This window comes from Bos javanicus, chromosome 2 (genome assembly GCF_032452875.1).
Source record: "Bos javanicus breed banteng chromosome 2, ARS-OSU_banteng_1.0, whole genome shotgun sequence".
Taxonomy (NCBI): Eukaryota; Metazoa; Chordata; class Mammalia; order Artiodactyla; family Bovidae; genus Bos; species Bos javanicus.
In genome coordinates this window covers 97,582,392-97,605,513 of record NC_083869.1, presented here as the reverse complement: position 1 = coordinate 97,605,513, position 23,122 = coordinate 97,582,392, and the positions used below count along the sequence as shown (strand labels likewise).

General features: G+C 36.0%; 1 protein-coding gene across 44 annotated transcripts in view; it reads right to left on the bottom strand.

The window, feature by feature from the left end:
• MAP2 (microtubule associated protein 2) overlaps positions 1-23,122 on the bottom strand; it is a 297,992-nt gene that overhangs the window by 55,704 nt on the left and 219,166 nt on the right. For all 44 annotated transcript variants that reach the window (XM_061383252.1, XM_061383262.1, XM_061383242.1 and 41 more), the window contains one exon: positions 20,198-20,482. In XM_061383252.1, the coding sequence (XP_061239236.1) occupies positions 20,198-20,459 (262 nt within the window). In that variant the 5' untranslated portion in view covers positions 20,460-20,482. The remainder of the gene's footprint in view (positions 1-20,197; positions 20,483-23,122) is intronic.

Sequence of the window (23,122 nt, the reverse complement as noted above, 5' to 3'; positions counted from 1 at the left end):
TTATATAATTTATTGTATTCTTAAGACTGTGATGCATTCTAGAACAGTATTTCTTAAATGGGGTTCCAAAATTCTTCTGTACTTTCTGAAGAATTTTCCAGGATCTGAGAGTAGTTAAAAAATTAAATTTGTTTAAATTGGGAAGACAGTCCAATAAAAATAATACAAATATCTGCTAATTTATGTGAACAAATTACAAGTGAGCTACATAATTATACCAGTCATTTTGCTTGAGAGTGTATTTACAATAATTCTGACACCATGGAGAATTAGTTTACACATTCTTGGCTAATGAGAACACAGGTGGACTTAATAAAGAATGCATTTACATGAGGTGTAGGTCAAATGACATCTTTAGGCACTGTACAGGCTTTCAAAATATTCTAAACAGAGATAAATAAAGGGAAAATTGAATCATAACTTGTCTCCAATCAGTTTAGACAGGGCCAACTTTAGTAAAATGCACTATATCAGCTGGTACCACATGTTTTATAGTGATAATTTAGTTTTAGCAAAACAATATTAATTTAGATGGAAAGTAGCAGGACATTTGAATTTTATTGGGTTTGCTGTTTCAAAGAACATTAACTTAAATGTGTTTGACTTTCATGGTTAAATAAGTTGATTTTATATTTGTAGGCATTTAATCAAAACTAGTAAAAAAAAGAGTCGCCAGTCCAGGTTCGATGCATGATACTGGATGCTTGGGGCTGGTGCACTGGGACGACCCAGAGGGATGGTATGGGGAGGGAGGAGGGAGGAGGGTTCAGGATGGGGAACACATGTATACCTGTGGCGGATTCATTTTGATATTTGGCAAAACCAATACAATATTGTAAAGTTTAAAAATAAAATAAAATTAAAAAAAAAAAGGAAAGTGAAAAAAAAAATAATTTGGCCCAATCTTAGAACTGATCTTTTTTTTTTTTTTTTTTTTTTTACAAAGGAATTTCACAGATTATAAGAAATGCTACTTTAGAATAATCAAATAGGCTGTGTGGGAACCAAGTTCATGACACATTATATTCCATTCTGGGGAAAATAATATTGTTAAAACTTTAAAAACAGAAAATAAGTGTATTTTCTAATATTATTATAATTTGACACTTTATTCAGGAAAACACAAATATAGGGTTGCTCAGGGGTTTCAAATGGTCCAGTCATTTAAAAATCTTTCTCTAAGCAAAGGCTGTAATCAGTGTAGAGATGGCAGCTTTCCCCATGAAGGATGGCCTTTTCCCAATGGAGGCCTAATCAGCAGATCTCCTGAGGGAGCCTTATCGTTATAGCCTGGCTTTGGGAACAGGGGCAAATTCACTCAGGGTTCAGGTAAAGTTCAGGGAAGACTAATGGTAAACATGTCAAACATATACAAAAGATAAAGGAAGACAGTCAAAAAATCAGACCTATAAAAATGATAAGTTACAATGTGTGTGATTATATATATATATATAAGTATAGCTAATTATGCAATTATATATATATTCATTCTACAAGTACTTATTAAATGCCACCATCCATCCATCCAGCCTTCTATCATATCTTTCTATCTAGAGTATTACCATCTTTTATGGTATACATTAGACAAAGTCACATGGACTTTAAAGCAGAGATGTGTGAGCATAAACTCCAGCATTGCTACCTTCTAGTTACTTCATCTTTGGAATTTTACTCAAACTCATTGAGTTTCAATTCCTCAACCAAAATAAATGGAAATGATAGTAATACCCATCTCACAGGTTGTTGTGAGGAACTCAAATATACAACAGGCCTGGAACATCAAGAACTCAAATAAAAAGATTTCCCACTAGTTCTTCACCAAGATGTTTTTATTTTCTCTCAGTCATACACTGTTCTGAGTTTTCTACTTTTATATTTCTACTTAAAGAAACAGCAATGGTGATATGCAGTAAGAGTTCCAGCCCAATGAGGCTATTTATGTTGAATTATAGGATAGTATGATTACTCTGTGATTACCTATGTTGATGGCCAGTTTTTCTGGTTGTTATTGTTGCTTTCTTTCCCTAGACAAAGCTGGAGGGATGTAACTTATTTATTTTCTGGCTTCATACAAACTTCTTTGGCTGTGTAGGCTCTGGGCTACTACCTGCTCTAGATTCAGCCAGTAAGTCCCAATTATGGAGGGTCTTCTAGACAGTGTTTCTAGAAGCATGATAACCCTTATCTACAGCTGAGGACAATGAGCAACATGAAACATTCTTTTTGTGATGAAAGATTAGACTACATTTTAATTCTTCATTGCTTACTTGTTCTACATTCTTATTCCCTTTCTTACTTTCTAATTTTTTGCTGTTAATTTTTCCTTCCAAACATTATACATATAAAATTTTGAGTAGGATTTAGTCATTCAGATGATTAAAGATGAATACAGATTGTGCATAAATTGATAAAGTACTATTCATTGTACTTCACTGAGAGTTAACATGGATCTTGACAAGGCCAAATTTGCCTGTTACTCCAGGTATTTCTTGACTTCCTAATTTTGCATTCCAGTCCCCTATAATGAAAAGGACATCTTTTCTGGGTGTTAGTTCTAGAAGGTCTTGTAGGTCTTCAACTTTAGCTTCTTCAGCATTACTAGTCGGGGCATAGACTTTGATTACTGTGATATTGAATGGATTGCCTTGGAAACGAACAGAGATCATTCTTTTGTTTTTGAGATTTCTTCCAAGTACTGCATTTCAGACTCTCTGTTGACTATAATGGTTACTCCATTTCTTCTAAGGGATCCTTGCCCATGGTAGTAGATATAATGGTCATCTGAGTTGAATTCACCCATTCTAGCCCATTTTAGTTTGCTGATTCCTAAAAGGTCGATGTTTCCTCTTGCCATCTCCTGTTTAACCACTTCCATTTGCCTTGATTCACGGATCTAACATTACAGGCTCCTATGCAGTATTGCTCTTTACAACATCAGACTTTAATTCCATTACCAGTCACAACCACAAATAGGTGTTGCTTTTGCTCTGAAGAAAGGAAATGTTAAAGAATGCTCTAACTACCACACAGTTGTACTCATATCACATGCTAGCAAAGTAATACTCAAAATTCTCCAAGCCAGGCTCAACAGTACATGAACCATGAACTTCCAGATGTTCAAGCTGGATTTAGAAAAGTCAGAGGAACCAGAGATCAAATTACCAACATCCATTGAATCACTGAAAAAGCAAGAGTTTCAGAAAAACATCTACTTCTGCTTTACTGACTATGCCAAAGCCTTTGACTGTGTGGATCACAGCAAACTGTGGAAAATTTTGAAAGAGATGGGAATACCAGACCACCTGACAAGCTGCCTGAGAAGTCTGTATCCAGGTCAAGAGGAAACAGTTAGAACTGGACATGGAACAACAGACTGGCTCCAAATTGGGAGAGGAGTACAACAAGACTGTATATTGTCACCCTGCTTATTTAACTTATATGTAGAGTACATCATGAGAAATGCTGGACTGGATGAAGCACAAGCTGAAATAAGATTGTTGGGAGAAATACCAATAACCTCAGATATGCAGATGACACTATACTTATCGCAGAAAGCGAACAACTAAAGAACCTCTTGATGAAAGTGAAAGAGGAAAGTGAAAAAGTTGGCTTAATTCAGAAAACTAAGATCATGGCATCTGGTCCCATCACTTTATGGCAAATAGATGGGGAAACAGTGGAAACACTGACAGACTTTATTTTTTGGGGCTCCAAAATCACTGCAGATGGTGACTGCAGCCATGAAATTAAAAGACACTTTCTCCTTGGAAGAAAAGTTACCACCAACCTAGACAGCATATTCAAAAGCAGAGACATTACTTTGCCAACAAAAGTCTGTCTAGTCAAAGCTATGGTTTTTCCGGTAGTCATGTATGGATGTGAGAGTTGGACTATAAAGAAAGCTGAGAGTCGAAGAATTGATGCTTTTGAACTGTGGTGTTGGAGAAGACTCTTGGAGAGTCCCTTAGACAGCAAGGAGATTCAACCAGTCCATCCTAAAGGAAACTGGTCCTGAATATTCATTGGAAGGACTGATGTTGAAGCTGAAACTCCAATACTTTGGCCACCTGATGTGAAGAACTAACTCATTAGAAAAGACCCTGATGCTAGGAAAGATTGAAGGTAGGAGGAGAAGGGGATGACAGAGGATGACATGGTTGGAAGGCATCACTGACTCAATGGACATGAGTTTGGGTAAACTCCAGGAGCTGGTGATGAACAGGGAGGCCTGGATTGCTGTAGTCCATGTGGTTGCAAAGAGTCGGACACAACTGAGCAACTGAACTGAACTGAACTTGCAGCTCAAAACATACTACATCTTACTGTAATCTGAAATTCTGAAAGGATCAGTTATGTTTCTTTTGAACATCTAAAATTTTCAGAAGTGGACATTTTTAGTCTATGTTAGAAATTATCTTAAGGACGTTGTGTAATATGCATTTTATTCTTTATTTTGTTAATGTCAGGGATTTTGAATTTCAGTGAAAACTTTACAAACAGTATTTGAATATTAACTTGGTATAATTTTACCAGCAGTGTCATTATATTTTTATAACTAATACAAAAATAGCTCATGATATGGCCATAAAGTCTTGTCATGCCTAAGCAAAATGAATGGATAACTTGGAACTGATCTGATAAATGATCTGTCTAAAAATCAGCTAGACTGAAAACATTAAAAAACAACTTCTTTAAATCAATTTTATAACCTTTAAATAGTGTTATTGCTTATGAAAAGTGAAAGTGAAGTCTCTGAGTCATGTCCAACTCTTTGAGACCCCATGGACTTTAGCCTATTATGCTCCTCCATCCATGGGATTTTCCAGGCAAGAGTACTGGAGTGGGTGCCATTGCTTATAGGCTTATATAAAATAAAGGATTTAAAGATTAAAACCCAGGAAATACAGCAACAGGTGACACTGTATCATCAATATAGAGATAAACAGGTACAAGTAAAAAAGTGAAGTCTGTCTTGTAAACATATTCTGAATAACAGACATGGGGTTGGTATTCACAAGAGGATCAAAGCAGTCCTCAGGAGACTGAACTGAATTCTGGAAAGCATGTTTATTTTTGTTATTGGGTAAATCTATTGGTGGAAGCATATAGCATCAATAGAAGTAAATAGGTATAAGAAACTGAGACATACTCTCATCCACAGAAACCTACTTGATAATACCTTGGAGACATGATGCTAAGCTATTTACATTCTCCTACATAATAAATAAACATCATATTGCAATACAAGGTTATTAAACAAGTTGCTACACTAGGCACTTCTATTTCCTGTCAATATTATGTATTCCACAAAGTAACATATTTTCCAAGTTGGAAAACTTGCAAAATCATGGATAAAGGCAATTTACTGTCTCCTTAGAATATCATTTTGATTTATATCAGTGTAGTACAGATATTTTATATCATAGTAGATTCTGGTGTCAGAAAATCTGAAATCAAACCCTGTCTTTAGCTCTTACTAACTGCAAGTAAATACTCTCTCTAAGCTTCAGTTTCCCCATATAAAAAGGGGAACTGAAGTGATATTCATCTTTTGGTATGTTGGGACAACTAAATGAAATATATATATATATATACACACACACACACACACATATGTATAAAGTGCTTATTTAAATTATATATTACTATTTTAATCTCATTCACAGTTTTGTTATCATCAAGTCTACTATCATCATTTGACTGACAAAATGTAGGTAAAGAACAACGGTTTCTGTCATACATTAGGATAATTCTGTCATTCTTCCCAGTGAGTATCTTCTTGCTTGAATTTTGGGTCATTGTCTAACAGACTGTATCAGGCTCCTGCCAGTTATTCTTGAAACTAAAACGATAAGGTAAACTTTACTCTATCCTTACACCATGTTGCTATTGTTTAGTTGCTAAGTTGTGTTCAACTATTCTGTGACAAGGCTCCTCTGCCCATGGGATTTCCCAGGCAAGAATACTGGGGTGGGTTGCCATTTCCTTCTCCAGGGGATATTCCCAACCCGGGGGTATTCAGCACTTACAGTCGGTTTGCAGTCCTCCAGTTTTTTCCATGATGCTGATTCATGCTACACCACTATGCACTTCTGGTCACATTATTTTATCACATCGAATTCTGTTGCCAGTGTCAGGCCCTGTTTTTAGCACCTATTTTTGGTTTAGTTATTTTGTTATATTAATCTATCTATATTGTTTGTTTGATTTATAAACAATGGAGCTGAAACTTTCTCAGTGGCCCTGACAATTCCAACCTGGTTCGAGCAACATATGACATTGTTGGTATACAAAGAAGTCTGATGTGTACCTTTTGGGTTTTCATCACAACCAGCTGAGATGACTTGAATATGTAAAGGCTCACTGATTACACTGTGAACAAAAAAAATCCAAGCAAGTTGGCATATGCCTGAGAATATATTTTTGTTGATTTCTTTCAGGTAAAGAGAAAAGTAAGAGATGTTGACAATAAATTCAACCATATGGAATATAAAAGCCATAAAGTGTTTTTGCTTTTAAGAATAATAAGTATAATAGTGCTATATTGAAAGAAATGACAAGTAAGCCTACCGTACACTTGTGAAAGAAGGAAAACAAAACAATTTTAGACAGAATGCTCCTGTCAAGAAAAGGTTTTTCTCAGTGGGGTAGAGAATGGTTGCCTAGGAAACTGAAGCTAATTGCTGCTGCTGATGGAAACTAGTCAACAAGGAAAGCACTGTGTTTGAAGCACTCGGCTAAACAAATACCCTAGATAAATTCATAAAAACAGGGAAAGAAGGAAAGTTCCTTGCCTCTGCTCCAGCTTAATTTGGAGACTGAATGGTCTCTCTGAAGCTGTTACCCGTGATCAACTGTTGATGAAGGAAATTAAAAGAGCAGATTGGTTGTTGTTGTGGTTGTTGAAGGAAATTAAAAGAGCAGATTGGTTTTTGTTGTGGTGGTGGTTTTGTTTGTTTCTCTGGCACCTTAGTACTTATTAAGGAGGCCAGCATTGGCATATCCCTTCCTAATCAGATTCTCACTGATCTCAAAGGGTCACCCTAGCCACCTGGCCAACACAACAGCTGTAGATCTCTGCGTACCAGCTTTTTCTTTCAAAGATGAATTCCAAAGATTTACTGACTAAAACAAGGATACATTTATGAGGGAAAACACCTTTACAGTAATGTTAGTCTATGGAGATAAATGTATTTAAGATGAGGAATCATGACTGCACAAAGTTCATTCTGAAGGGTACTTAAATTTAAGTTATATTGTACCCACTCCAGATGATGTAACTATACTTAGTCATTACCAAGGCTATGAAGATGAGTAAGACATGGTGTTCCTATATTTAAATTGTACTGGAAAGTGGGACAATCTCATTGAAGAACATGGTTTTTTTCTTTCTTTGTTTGTTTTTTTAAGATTTTCCTAGTAAGGGCCACAGATGTTGGCTGATCTATACATTCACAGTCACTCACATGGTCCTCTTCTGAAAGGCATTTGCAACCACTTGGGCTAGGATTAGGAGTACAGTGTATGACTATAGGAGAATTTTCCCTATTTCCTTTTTTCCTATTCCTATTATGTGCTTAAATCCATAATCTTGTTTAGATGGCCAATTTAATCTACTCAAATGAAGTTCTTAGAACTTGGATAGAATTGGCCTAATGTTTAATTTACTCAAAGGGAAAGACTTTGTAAATTAAGATGGTTATCAGTAGAAGGATATTGCAAGTTAAGAACAACATATATGGAATCAAAAGTAATTAGAAAGGCAAAGCACCAATCAAAAACAGTACCTACTGGAAAATTTCACTTCTAGTTTTAAGGGTACAGCAGAAGAAATAAAGCAAGCAAATATGGCTTAGTTTTATAATTATATATTCTAATGAAAGGTTTGTGCTGTTGGTGGTATTGGAGGATCTAAATGTAGTAATATGTGCATATTTGTAGTGTTGTTTGCATTTCATATAGTAAACACTTACTAATTATATCAGCTTTCAATATTTTATTGATTCTAAATTAATTTGGGAAAGAAATGTCTTGGGGAATATGGCTCTCTGAAAATTTCTAACTGCTTAATATCAATAAATTGAGTATAATAATTAAGGCACTGAGGGAACTGATAAAATGCTTTTAGAGCCTTGTAATGCTCAGGTTTTGCATTTTGTCAAAACCATTACAATTGTACTACTCCTTGTAGACTTGAGATAAATTGGATTACTGTCTGTATTGTCTTGAGCATATCACACAAAGGAATGTAGCAGGAGACATTATTAATAACATTAATGAAGAGATGAAATATCAATACAACTAAGAGAGATTGAAAAAATTCACCCTTAGAGTAACTGCATGATAAACAATACAAAATGTACTGTGTGTGCGGAACAGCACTTGCACACATGCCTGTGTGTGTGTGTGTGAAGCTATGCGTGTGCCAGCATTCATGCACATAAAGGGCCATCTGTGTCTTCAAAGTTTTATCTGGTTTTGGTACCTCAAAAGACTTGGGCACCAGCACGAGTCTAAGATTCATATGGGGAAATTATTGTTTCTACAGTCGCAAAACCAGGAATGTCTGAGACAGGGAACACAATGAAAAAATGGAAAAACATTCTCGATTCCAAAAAAGAAAAAAATCATTGAGCAAAGTCTTTACCAGTTACTTCTATAAACTGAAAGATTTCATCTAGGGAAAAACTGTTACAATAAAAAGGTAAAAATCATCAGCTTAGCTACATTTTGTTGGCTCCATCTCATCCCCAAAGTGATAATTTGAAATCTTTGGAGGCCTGTGACCTAGAACCCTACAGAATTTAGGAACTATGTGGTGGGAAGATTGCTTTTGTCACAGTACATCATAGTGTACCTTCAAACAGCAAACAGACCAACATGACTTCTGTGTAATTAGTTTGCTTAAGCCTCTAGTTCTAACATAGTTATAAGAATGAATGTGTAATAATATACAACATCCACCTTATTTGATTCTTCTTAGTCAGTCTCTCATGAAATGTAAGTATTTTAAGTGTTTCTCTTTTACAACTGCCTATTTTATTTTTAGCACTGGAGTTATATAAAATGTTGTTCACAAATATTCTGTTTATAGCAGTCCTGAAAGGACTTGGCAGACGTTTAAGTCACTAAGTACACATGGTAATTATCATTACAAATTATAACTGAATATATATAACCTGAGAACCATGTTTCAATTATACTGCAGGAAAAGGGACAGTGGAATTAATTACATTATGAAATTCTGAAAAATAAAATGCTATGATATTAAAGAAAACAAAAAATGAGAAAGAGATAATTTTGAGTCATCCTTCTTTTAGTCTTTAATAATGTTTGTTAACTAGAGCTCAGCCATAACACAAGATAAGGAGAACTGTTTCTTTGGGAAAATTCCAAAAAGCAAAATTGTTGATAGTTAAGAATCTTTTCCAGGGTCTCTGAGTAGCAAAATCAAGAGAATTTGCAAATAAGAAGATAATTTTTTTAAGTAAGAAAGTAAGTGTCAAGTCTAACATTATTTTTATACTATTATGACAGTAAAAAGCAAAGACTTAAATAGAATTTAAAAATGTATGCCAAAAATTATTCTAGAATAAAAATATCTTTTGTATTCTGGATTGATTAATGCATTCCATGAAACATCCTATTAAATGAATTTCTCTCCAACTATGGGATACAAAAAGTTTATGTTAAGATAAACAAAAACAATTAACAGTAATTTCAAAGTAATCTTCAGAAATTTACAAATAACATACAAATACTACTTTAGAAAATCCCCTCTAATTATCTGTTGAAATAAAATTTTACATTGATGATTTTGCTTCAGTGTTGTTTACTTATCTCAATCCATATCTTTCTGTGTAGTGGGTCTCCCTGATAGCAAGCACACCTCTAGAAATACTGGCAAACTGTGGGTGCCAAGGGTGACTTAAAACTGTCAAAGGTGGGATGGCAAATATTCTCGAGAGCACAGATATCATTGCTATCCTGATTGAACGCACTTCCTCTCCTAAAATGCAACTTTTGAAAGTGGCATCTGTACTTGCTTCAAACTCATTTCTCTCTCTCTCTCTCTCTCTTTTTTTTTTTTTTTTTTACTACAATCAAGACAGAAGAATTGGATGACAACTGGCCTGGAAGAACTTACATACTTTGTGAGACAGGCCAAGTTAGTGCAATTTTTTTTTTTGAGAAAAATCAATTCTGGTTAAGTTCTCAGGAGAACAGGTTTATTCCAATCTTTCCAATGCTTTAGTCATAAATCTTGGTTTTTCAAAAAAACCAACAGATAATTTTTAAAGAAAAAAAATCTACACTTTAGCTTAAGATAAAGAATAGTAGCATGGAAATGCAACAAGGAGAAAAAGTATCCAAAGAACTGATTCATTTTTAAAACTGCTTATAAAATTAACAGTAGTTTAATTAAATACTGTCCTTTAAATACTGAAATAATTAAAATTAGAAAATGTAAATGCGAGCATCTTTCTTTTTAATATGTCAAAAAGAAAAGAAAATCTTCAATTACATGCAGCTTTTAAGATTTTTTAAAATAAGAAAACTAGAGAAGTGTGTCTGATTGAAACTGAGACATTTTTCCTAAAATTAGTGAATAAATATCCCTGTTATTCAATAGGGAAATGCTGTTTATTACCTAAGAACTTATCATTTTCAAGTAATTTTATAGACTCAAAGATGAAGTAGTGTAAAAGAACATTGTTGATATATCAATCAGATTGCTTCAAAAATAGGATATATAACATCTCTCTAAGACAATACTAGCATATTCCTTTAATGAAGTATAATTAAGTCTATGACTTAGAGCATCCATTTTCTTTAATAGCCAGTTTGTCCATTTGTCAGAAGTGAAATTTATGTGGCCTTCTGATTTATAGTAGTGAGGCAATCTTCACCTTAAAGCCAGAAGATCAACAAAGGTGTGCATTTTAGAGTTCTGTTTGCAAGATATTTCAGTATCATTTTCTATTGAGGCCAACTCTTACACCAGACTCTATTTTGCAAGAATGAACAGGAAAAGTTGTTCAATATCTGTGTATTTCTTAGCTGTTAGATTATGGATGTGTCTCATAAAGGTCATGTATCCTGATTTTTTATATTCTTCCCAGTTCAGGTGTTTTCATCATCAAGACTGTATTTCTAATCAGAGGTCTTACTTCTACCTTAAGTCAAAGATATGTTTTCTTCACTAGAAATCTTCACTCCCATTTGCAGAACATAACAAGTCTTCTGCTATATCCCTCCATGACATTCTCTTTACAACAGTATTTCAGAATTCCAACTTGATTGAGCTAGTCAACACTTCTACAGTCTTTACTCTGAATCCAGCCTCCTCCCATGTTTCTTCATCTGCCTCTTTAGTTCCAATATTGCTAACATCATCTTTCCCACAAATATGTTGCTTACACAATATTTATACAAATATATTCAAAGTTTTTGTAGCCCTATTTTGTGTATGTAATTTCTATTCTCAAAATTGAACATGAATAATTTTTCTCTTCCTTTTTTTTCTTTTTTATGAACTTTTTATTTTGTATTGGGGTATAGCTGATTCACAATGTTGTGATAGTTTCAGGTTCTCTCTTCTTTATCTCACTTTCAAAAATATTTATTAGCACCTACTATGGAGTATAAGCATTGCATTATATACCAGAAGGGACATGGAGATGAATGAAGCACAGCTTCTACCTCAAAACACTTATGATCAATGCTATTCAGTTCAGTTCAGTCGCTCAGTTGTGTCCAACTCTTTGCAACCCCATGAATCACAGCACGCCAGGCCTCTCTGTCCATCACCAACTCCTGGAGTTCACCCAAACTCATGTCCATCGAGTCGGTGATGCCATCAGCCATCTCATCCTCTGTCGTCCCCTTCTCCTCCTGCCCCCAATCCCTCCCAGCATCAGAGTCTTTTCCAATGAGTCATGAGGTGGCCAAAGTACTGGAGTTTCAGCCTCAGCATCAGTCCTTCTAATAAACACCCAGGGCTATTAGCAAGACATAAACATGGTACACAGGGATATTTGAAAGAGGAAGAGATTCATTTGAGAGAATAAAATGAATCAGTTCTGGACCTTTGATCATGGATTTCTGATAATCTCTTCTGTTGCATGTACCCTTTCAAATGAGTCCTCTGTCATTTGTTTCATGATGCAGCATTTGAATGAAACCAGAACAGATTGCTTGGGCAAATTAACTAGGTTTGCAAAAGAGAACATTGTTAGTTCAAATAGAGAACTGACTACTCATGCTGGAGTTACTTATGCAAGAATCAGAGGTGCTCAGCTCCCAGCCTTACCTTGACCTGTGTTTCCAAACACAAAACCTGGACTGAAAATATTGAATCTAATTTTCAGGGTGCTGAGGCTGAATCATCTCTATTACACATGATTTTTCTCTGAATCATGTGTTGATTGCTCCCTTAGTCCCCATTTTGCCTCATGTTTTCTGAAGTTTGAGCACTGATGAAATCAATTGTAAAAGTGGACATTTAACTCTCCTTTCTAACATTTGCACACTAGCATTACCTGGTATTTGCATACTTGTTAAAAGCTGCCATGAGAGCCTAGAACATATGCTTCCCTCTTTCTCTGCTCATCAGCGTCGCTGGGTTTGGAACTCTATTTTCTCTGAGTGTTGCTGAACCATGACTCATTCTATAAGGCGAGTCACACAGAGGGAGGGCACTGGGCGGTTTGGTGTCCTTTCCCCGCACCCTCCCAGGAGTCATGATGTCAAGTCAGATCATGCTTAAACTACCAGGTCTGCAACGCAGCACCCGTCGTTCTGTTCATCTACTCCTGGTATGAATTTCCAGACTCCCCTGACAATCAAAGCAGTGCTTTATGTAATGTGCTAAGGTGCAGTGAAGTGTGAGGGAATGAGAGGGCTTGATACACTGAAGCAGAAAGTCGGTTCATCTCAAGTAGCTTGGGGAGAAAAGAGGGAGGTGTTGATGACTGCTAGGTCCTCCCTGACCTACTAACCTCCCAGTAGCGATAAAACCAAACTTGGAGCCAACCCTCAAGGGGATATTGGTAAACAGTGACAGACAGTTTTCTCAGGTATATGCAAGCAATATAATCAAATTTATATATATATATATCTCATACTTTTCAAAAACACACCTTAGTGACTGATGAAGAATATTCTCCAGATATTAGTTAATTTATTTGTTCCAAATTACTATTAAGGTTTTTCTCTTTTATTTTCTGGGAGGAGAGAATTCTTAGCAATTGAGCAAGGGACATATAAAGGTCATGCATAATCCTCACCGAAACATAGGCTTAGAGGGTCCAAAAAAAAAAATCAGGAAGACTGGCTTCCATGACTGATTATTGTCATCTATTCACTACAAACAAAAAAGATTTTATGAACTGTTTAGAAATCTTCTCTAAATGGAGATTTTAAAAAACCTCAAATAATTGGGATACACTGAAAGAAAAATATGATAATACAATGTGGTAGCATATTAGGAAAAAATTTGATAAGGTCTTGAAAAAAATATAGGATTATGAGAAAGGCTCAAGTGAAAAATACAATGCTATTAAATTATATTTACCGCTAGAAACAAGAGAGAGTAATTTTTACAAGTAGTTCTGAACTCTCCTTAGCTCAAATCTGTTGCATTAAGATTCAAATTCAAAACAATTTTTCAAAGTGTCAGTGGACCAAAAAGAATTATATATATATATGTGTGTGTGTGTGTGTGTGTGTGTGTATATATATATATATATATATATTAGTGTCTATGATGTAGTTCTGATTTTAACCCAAAATAAGACAATAAAGAAATGAGAATGATTTCCACAAGTGCATGGGAGGAATTTTCTGGAGGAACATAAATGGGAGTAAATGCATATGCAAATTAATCTTAATTTTAAAATATTATATTATGTTAGATCAAGCCTTACTCTTCACAACTTGAAGTGTTTGTAGGCAATTAAAATTCCAAGGAATAAAATCATGGGTTTTATTTGTTGAGTCACTGGGTTTAATTAAAAGGAGTCAAGAGAAACCAAGTTTTCCTTAAATTTGGATTCATAATTACTGGCTTCAAACAATCACATTCCACTCTAAGATTCTGGCTGAAGAGCAAAGAAAGATACAAGGTAATTTTTTTATAGAAAGAACTACCTACAATTGCACATTTAAATAAACAACTGTATCTGGTACCTATCTTTTCTTCTAATTTGTAAAACATTTTAAGCTGTATTTAGCAATATCTGCTATAAGCAAGCAACCTTACCAAGGTTGAGAGGCTGTTCTTCATTATAAAGTCCAGGTAAGACAGCCCCCAATTAGGTTCAGATCCCCTTCTATTTACCAACAAGGCAAGTCACATATGATTGAAGCTAATACTCCAAACCTGCTTCAAAGGGTACAGAGAGCACACAGGACAAAGCAAACGTGACAAATACAAACCTCATGCCTTTTCTAGCAATTCTTGTCTTTCTCACTTTTTCTAGACCCAGATGCCCAACCTTTCGAAGGAAAACATTGCAAAGATCCCCATTTTCTGTCCTTGTCCATCGGCGCCGCCAGGTGCAGACACTTTGTGGTGAGGCCGTGTGCTTTTCTGCAGATCCACCCTGAATGCTAAATAACTGCTCTGCACACTCCTCTGCGGAGCTTGGGGAAATGGCAGCCAGAGCAATGAGTGGTTGGCATGGCAACAAGGAAAGGAAAATCTGCAACCTTTTGTATTGTTAGGCCAGCCTATTTATTTGCCTTGGGGGGTGGTGGGGCCGGCTTCAGTCACTTCACATGAGAAATGGTTCTGCACTATTTTGCTCTGTGTGCATTAATATATATTATGTATAATATACCATAGTTTAAATGGGATGGTGATTCCTACCATTAAATCTAAAATGTGGGAATGGAGGGAGGGGACTATGGGGTGAGAAAATGCAGATTCAAATTTTCTAAGATTAGAAAGGGAGAGAGAGAAGTGTAGAGGTATATTCAGATTTTTGCTTGTGACTGATGATAACCTTTTTCTCCACTATGCATTTCAATCTGAAATGTATAATTTCAGCAACAAAAAACTTAGATATCTAAGTATGTTCATGACTGGTCTGCTTGAATCAGGAGGATGTGAAAGGGCGCGCTGAGCTTTAGAAGGTGCATCTCCATTGGAAAGCTCTGGAAAAAGTGACTGTGATAACCCTGAAGGGCCTTACAGATCTCAGTGCTTTGGTGGGAGCAGATCTGGAGAAATGCCCCAGAAATGCTGGAGAAACACTGCAACCCTTGGGAAATCAAGGGGTAGTTTACTGAAGGACTGACCTTTAATCTTCAAATTTACTCAAAAAGAGACCTGGTGGTGACTTGTGATAATCACAAAGGCACTTTACACTGTGACTGCTGTTTGTTTTTTTTTTTTTTAACCAGTGTTCAAAGCATTGTACCTCAGAATAGTCAAAATCACTTAAAAAGTGTCATTTTAAATACTTCAAAGTTTTGGCATCTGTAAACATCTCAGAATTGCCTCCTTTCTTTCTCCATTCAAGCTGAAAACTGGGAATAAATTTGCCGTCATGCTGAAAGGCACATGGATATGACCGTTCTGCAATGGAAGAACTGTCTTTGGCTATGACTGGTTATTGTTGCTGCTGGGCATCTAGCTGCATGGGGCAGTGGAAGGAGCACGGCCCCATAAAGCAGATACCTGTGTGCTGGCTTTAGCCAAGTATCCTGGATGGGTCACTAAACCCATAAATAGGAGAAATATGAGAGGTCATCTTACAAGATAACATCTAGTTATCTTGATGTTGTCTTGTGTATTGCGTATTCAGTCACTCAGTTCTTTCTGACTCCTTGCAACTCCATGGACTGTAGCCCACCAGGGTCCTCTATTCATAGAATTTCCCAGGCAAGAATACTGGAGTGGGTTGCCATTTCCTACACTAGGGGATCTTCCTGACCCAGGGATTGAACCTGTGTCTCTTGCATCTCCTGCATTGGCAGGTGGATTCCTTCACCACTGCGCCACCTGGGAAGCCCAGATGTTATCTTGATATAAATTGTAACATGCATTTGAGCGCCACCTACAAATAAGAAGCCTAAATATGAGGCTCCTAATTATCACTCAGAGTTGAAACTCTATGGGGACTGAAATGCATTCTGTTTGCTTTCCTCAATAAAGATAAGGTGGAAAAGAGAAGAAGAGTTTATTACAAGCCTTTATTCTTATTAACCATGGTGGAAAATGATTTAAAAATGACTTGTTTCAGTATTATGTTGTATTCATACAACTTATATGTTGTATAAGTGAATATACAACATATAATGCCTGCTCAATATACAATATACAATATAATGCCTGCTCAAAGTTATCAATAACAATAACTTTCCTAAGTGGCCCAATTTTTCATGGATTTTCTATGGTTTCTCTTCTGTTGTTTTAGGCTCCAGTGGCATGGCTTCTAAAAAGGACACTTTAATAAGTAAATGTAAGAAGAATTCTTAAAGTATAAAGTTATGTGATACTAGGTGAGTATATAATTCTACCTACCTTTCTATGGATTAGCTTTAAATTGTAAGGAAAGAGACAAAAATCTAAGTTGTAAATTAAATATAAAGTGTTATTTCCTTCCAGTATTTTCTGTACAACCCCTCCTCGCTGCTTCCTCCCCCACCATCTTAGTGCATAAGATCAAAGGTAAGCTAACATGGCCTTGCACCTTCAAAAATTAAGAAGTTATTATGGTCCAGACATGAAGGTGAACACTGAAAGTGGTGGATGAGAGAGAATGAGGCAGACCTTTGGTTAAAGTAAGTGTCCTCTGATGAAGGAAAGAGGAGGGAGAGTTGATGATTGCAATTCATTTATTATGTGATCTTGTTTATAGAGATGAATAAACAATGTTGGGTAAAAGATTTATTTCTAAGAATGAAAGTAGAAGAAAAGGAAAGTAGAAGAAAGATCTTTGGCTTCGATCAGCCATGGTCTGGACATTGTAACAGATAGCTGAGGATGTCATGGGAAATGTTTCATGTTCACAAAATCCTGAAAAACATCCATATAGGAGAAATTGCAATATACTGATTACACGAAATGATGAGATATCAAATAATCACCTCAAAATATAATGCCTGCTCAATCAATGGTCTCCATTATCAAAGGATAGCATTTTTAAAGATCATATCTAAGATTTAAGAATATTCCTTTTTTACTGGGGATGATTTTTGTTTGCAATTTGTGGAATAATTATATATAAGCCATCAATAATACAATTTATTTATTATTTTATTAAGCTAAAGTTTGGAGAGAAATTTAATTGCACATTAACTTATCACTGAAAAATCCTCTATAGGTATGCTGCTGCTGCTAAGTCGCTTCAGTCCTGTCTGACTCTGTGCGACCCCAGAGACGGCAGCCCACCAGGCTCCCCCATCCCTGGGATTCTCCAGGCAAGAACACTGGAGTGGGTTGCCATTTCCTTCTCCAATGCATGAAAGTGAAAAGTGAAAGTGAAGTCGCTCAGTCGTGAGAAGATAACAATTTACATTTTTCCCCTCCTGCTGCTTTCCATACATGGATGATTGATGGATTCAATACTCAGTCTCTTCTTTCTGGAGGGAGGCTGGTTTAAAATTACATCATCGTTTGGATTGAAAACATCACTGTTTACAACCTTTGTCGCTATGAATATACATATAAAATTTACATAATCAGTCTCCCAAAGGTAATGTAATATTCATTTGATATATGCTAAGCTGAATTCAAAATTAACTCTGGATGGTCTTGAACCCACAATTTAAAGAACCATCTGTTAGTTTCTTTTTAATTTATGTTATTTTCTCAAAGAAGCTGGCAAGGCCACACTGACCTGACAAATAGATTTTTTTCTGATGCTCTCAAATACTTAATTAAGACTACTGAAAAAAATGAAATAGTGAGTGATTTTGGTTCTCTCCTGCTTGACCAAGCACACTACAAGTGATTTTTTTCTTGGGTATATAATAAGCCTCCATAATAGTCAGTGGGAGTCAACTGGTGAGAGTTCAAGAGACAAAGTTAAGGCTTTTCAATAGCTTCCCCCATAAATTTGAAAAGAACTTTCTTCTTTTTGTATCATTCACTCAACTACTCACTCAACACACATTTGTTGAGTCCTTGAGGTATAATGTCAAGTGCTGTAGGGGACAATGATGAGAAAAATCTTGGTTTCTCACATTATCTCTTTTATTCCCACAATCATTTTTTTCTAACATGTTCTCAACTCCTCATGCCTCAATCGCTTCAAAATTTTCCCAGTTAGTGCTCCTGATACCCAAGTCACACCCTCTTCAAATTGTATTACACTTGACTGTAGAAAAATAGTTCCTGATTGAGGGTGTCCTGTTGTCTATATGAATACCACTACCACCTCTGATAATCCCAATAACAATGGTACTTAATAGACAGTATTTCTTGAATCATTTACTTTATATACTCTACCTCATCTTCCCTATAACCATGAAAAGTAAAAACAGTATTTTTATTTCATTCTTATCCACAATTTCTTACTAATGGGACATGGGTGTCTATAGGGCGCTGCACAGCTTTTCAAATCCTTGAGTTAGCTTGGACACTGCCACTCTCTTTTTTCTGTTCCACATACATTTCTACAGGGTATTTGCTTTTTTATCACAGCAACTTCGAAAAGACCCCAAAATCCCAGCTTCAAAAAGACAGGACATCATGAAGAAGAATGTGGTACGACCTAATGTTGAAACCAAACTATCTTAAATTAATAGTTCATGCAGTATTTGACAGCTATTGAATATCACAGAATTTCATCTGGGTATTTAAAAACACTCTGCCACACTTTTGTGCATCTGCTGTGGAACCTCAAGATGCTTCTGTACATGATTTGGAAACTTGGTTTGGAAACGACCCCTCTTCAACTTTGCCTTTCTATACTGCTCATGTGGCACTTAATGTTCTGTGTTCTGTATTTGAATTAACTGTACACACAGGTCTCATGTGTGCTACTAGATCAACTGCTCTGGGAAGTTCAGAGCCCATTCTTTGCACTCGTCCTGGCACAGCTTATACGTAGAAAATGTTCAACAGTAGTTTGTTAAATGAAAAGAATCACACTGTATGTATGTATGTATGTATGTATGTAATTTCAGTTATTTGAAATGCCTTTCATACTTTCCCATTAAAATTTAAATATATTTTTTGAACTGAGTGTACAGTGGATGTGTGGCTAACCAATTGACTGTAGAAAACTGACCCTTGAATAAGTAAGGGATGATCTTGAAGCAGACAGAGCCGTTCTTACTAGCAGTTTACTTACTGTTTTTGGAGTAGCATGGAGTAGCATTTGGACAGCAAATTACTGCCTTCAAATACATTAAATTCTGAATTACAGAGAAAGAACTATAGAGCAGACTAATGTGCTGCAGTCTGTGGGATAGCAAAGTGTCGGGCGTGACTGAGAGACTGAACTGAACTGAATGGTTCTCTAAGCCATTAATGACAATATCGTCAACAAACCTGTGGTAGAAATCATACTTTAAGATTAAATTATATTCTGTTATCCTTTAAGCATCTGTATATTAGTTCTAAAAAGCTATCCAAAGAAGTATTAAATAGTTCCCGTGTATGCATGTGCTGGTTTCCTTTCTTTTTTCCTTTTTAAGGCTGGGAGACAGACTACATTTCTTCCTGCCCTAAAAAGTAAATGTGCTTCTTATCAATTAATCAGATTTAAGTCCAATATCATTCAAGAGAATCCCAGTTAGTGAAGTTTTTTTTTTTTTCAGTGATTTAAAATGCTGACAGTTATTAGCAAAACACACACACACCAAGCCGTTTGTCTACTAAAATTAAGGTGGTAAATGGAAACTCCATGGTGTCCAGAGGTTAGGACTCTGAGCTTTCACTGTGAGGGCCATGGGTTTGATCCCCAGTAGGAGAACTAAGATCCTGCAAGCTGCTGGGCACAGCCAAAAATAAATAAATTAAAAATTAAAAAGGAGATAAGATTGAGAATATAACTGATCTGGGGGAATGTCAGGCTAGTTCCTATGATTTTTCTCTCCTTTCGGTGTCTATTTCCCTTGACTGACTAGCATCTCAGTCCTAGCACTAGAGAAAGATCAGTGCTGTAAACTAATTCACTTGAAGCGTAAACAGACTTCAAAGCACAAAGCAAGCACTGGTGACAGAAGAGCCCTTAGTTACCTGCTGTTTCTCTGTCAGTTGAGGTCAGTTCTCCATTGATTCCGTTCTCTTTGGTATTTGAGTAGGTGCCCTGGGACCCATGTTCTCCAAAGGCACCCTCTTCATCCTCTCTGTAGGGGAATCCATTGGCGCTTCTGACAAGTCCTTCCCCTGCCCCACCTTGATCCTTGATCTCCGGTGGGTGTGGTTGGGCGGATGCCTCTGTAAGTTGAGCTGAGGTCCAGTGAGGCGCCTTTGCTTCATCTTTCCGATCATCTGCCATTCTTCAATGTCCTGGGATGTTTCCTGTGATTGGAAGAAGAAAAATGGCAGCCATGACCTTGGAGAAAGATTATCTGAAGTACTAAAATAGGGAAAATTGACAGCAAACTCACCAGCAACTGATGGTCAACAAAACACATTCAATAACCCACTTTTAATATCAAGAGGTAGCTACTGTTAACACCTTAGTTTTTAACAGATCTTTTCCGGAATATCTATTTTTTTTTTTCATATAAGATCACCATTAGTTTCATATACTCTATTTTTTAAAACTAGTGTTTGGCATTTAAGGACATATCTGAGCTAACTTTCATTGACATATGACACTGACTCAACAAGGAAAATAGGGAAAATCTGTAATATGTGAAAACTGGATAGAAAACAGTAGGGAAAAGAATGGCTCAGGGGACATGCTGGATTATGGAAGATTATTCCAAATACTCTTTAAAACCACAACTCTCTGTGAAATCTAGAAAAGACAATGGTCAGTATATTAGTCCTTTCAATTTAAAAGATGTTTAATTCAAACCAGAGGAAGATATATCTTTCTGGATACTGAATATTAAGAGAAAGAGAGTTTTGACTTAATTTTTCAGCAAACTTTTCTAAGCTCTATCTATAGATTAAAAAGGGAATGGCATTTTCTCTTGGTATAAATCTTACATAGAGAATAAATATAATATTAGGCCTATGTCACAACTTACAGTATTATGTCACAATTAAGTCAATTCAGTTAAGTCATTAATATTCATTAGGTGGCCATAAATTATAGTAAAGTTTGAATAAGTCATGGAGTAGGTATTCTGCATGTGTTAATAAGGAAACAGTAGGTACAGCACAGCCTTCACTTATATAATGAAGCCACTAAATTTACAGATCTAGTTGACAAGAAGTGATACATCACTGTTTTGAAATGCTGTTGCCAGCAATGTGGCTTCACTGATGGTGTATTGTCCCCACCCTGATGATGACATAGACAATCAGAATCTCTGATGGAAGCTAAGAACATTTTCCTTTTTTTTTTCCCCAAAATAGTAACTCAACCCAAACCCTCCAAATAAACAAACAAAAAGTCTATGAAAACAAATCCAATTCTAGCTACCACGTTCTGTTTAGAGACATCACAAATAAATAAAGCTGTCACGAAAGTAAGCTTTCTATCAGATTTCTAGCAAGAATCTTATTATTATTATTTTACTGAATTTCAATGCTACTCTAAGGTCCCTATTCTCATTTTCTGTTCATACCAAGAACTACACGAGTTAACTCATTTGAACTAATTTGACAACGCCAAAGCCCCTCCCCACACCCCCACAATTGCTTCCCATAAGGGTTATACTTATCTTCCCTATGAGTATTTAAACAGGATTTAAGCAATTTAGCTTTTAAAACATTGATTGAAGGGCTTCTGAATAAATCAAAGTGCATCCCCACATCACTGACAATGTATAAAGAACTGCGTGCATGCAAGAGTATCTTTATCTGTAAAATGAGAACAACGATGCCTAGTTTATTGCTTTGTTGCAAATTTAAACAAAGTAAGGACTCAGCACAGCCCCCAACAAGCTCAATAAATAGTAGTTTCTACCTTTGCCATTGTTATTATAATAATACTAACAGTCATCATACCACCACTCATTACATATGAAATCCTTTCAGTAGTTTTTCTGGAATTGTTGGCATACGAAGAGGAGCCTGAAAACCTGGTAAGTCCAATAATAAGAGTGACTTACAAATTTCTGCCCATGTATCACAGAGAAATGGTTGAACGTTCCAAGACAGGCATAGCCAATGTTTGGGACAGGAGAGCCTAATGGGAGGAGTGTGTCCTAAGAACTAACCACTCCATGTGTACATCTGAAAACAGAATCCTTTATAAAGATGGTTCTGCAATGTTCTAGATCCCACTCCGCCGCTGTATTCTAGTCAAATAAGAAAGGACCTAAATTGGGAGTCTGAGGACTGTGTTTCTTCTGAGTTGTTCCGGCATCTCCGTATGTCTAATGGGCTGAAAAAATGATCTACATTCAAACTGTGACCTTGATCACAATATTTTATTGCTAGTGAGACTGTTGGCTTAGCATCCTTACCTTTATGTGCCTTGATTTCTCTACTTTTTCTGTACCAGAACAGCTTAAATAAGATCCCCACATTCTTAAATGGGCCAAACTATTGTTTTTGTGCAGAGTGAACACTTATAAATAGAAAAACTTTCCCACAAAGAAGTACATGACTTGTTAATATTGCTTTTAAAAAGATTAACAGGTTTTCTATTTTTAGGGCAATTTCATATTTACAGAAACATTTGAACAGATAATATAGAGTTCCTATGTATCTTCTGCACTCAAATTCTCCTGTCATTAACATATTAGTGTGATTCATTTGCTATAATTAATGAAACAGTACTGATGCATTATTATTAACTAAAGTTCATAGTTTAGATTCCCTTAGTTTTTACCTAATCTTTTCTTTGGTTCTAGAATCTCATCTAAGATTCTACATTACATTTAGTTCCATGTCTCTTCAGGTTCCTTCAGGCTGTGAGAGGTTCTCAGACTTTCTTTGTTGTGGATGACCTTAAAAAATACTGGCCAGGTATATTATAGATGTCTCTCTGTTGAAATCTGTCTGACTTCGATTACATTTTTGGGAGAAAGACCACTA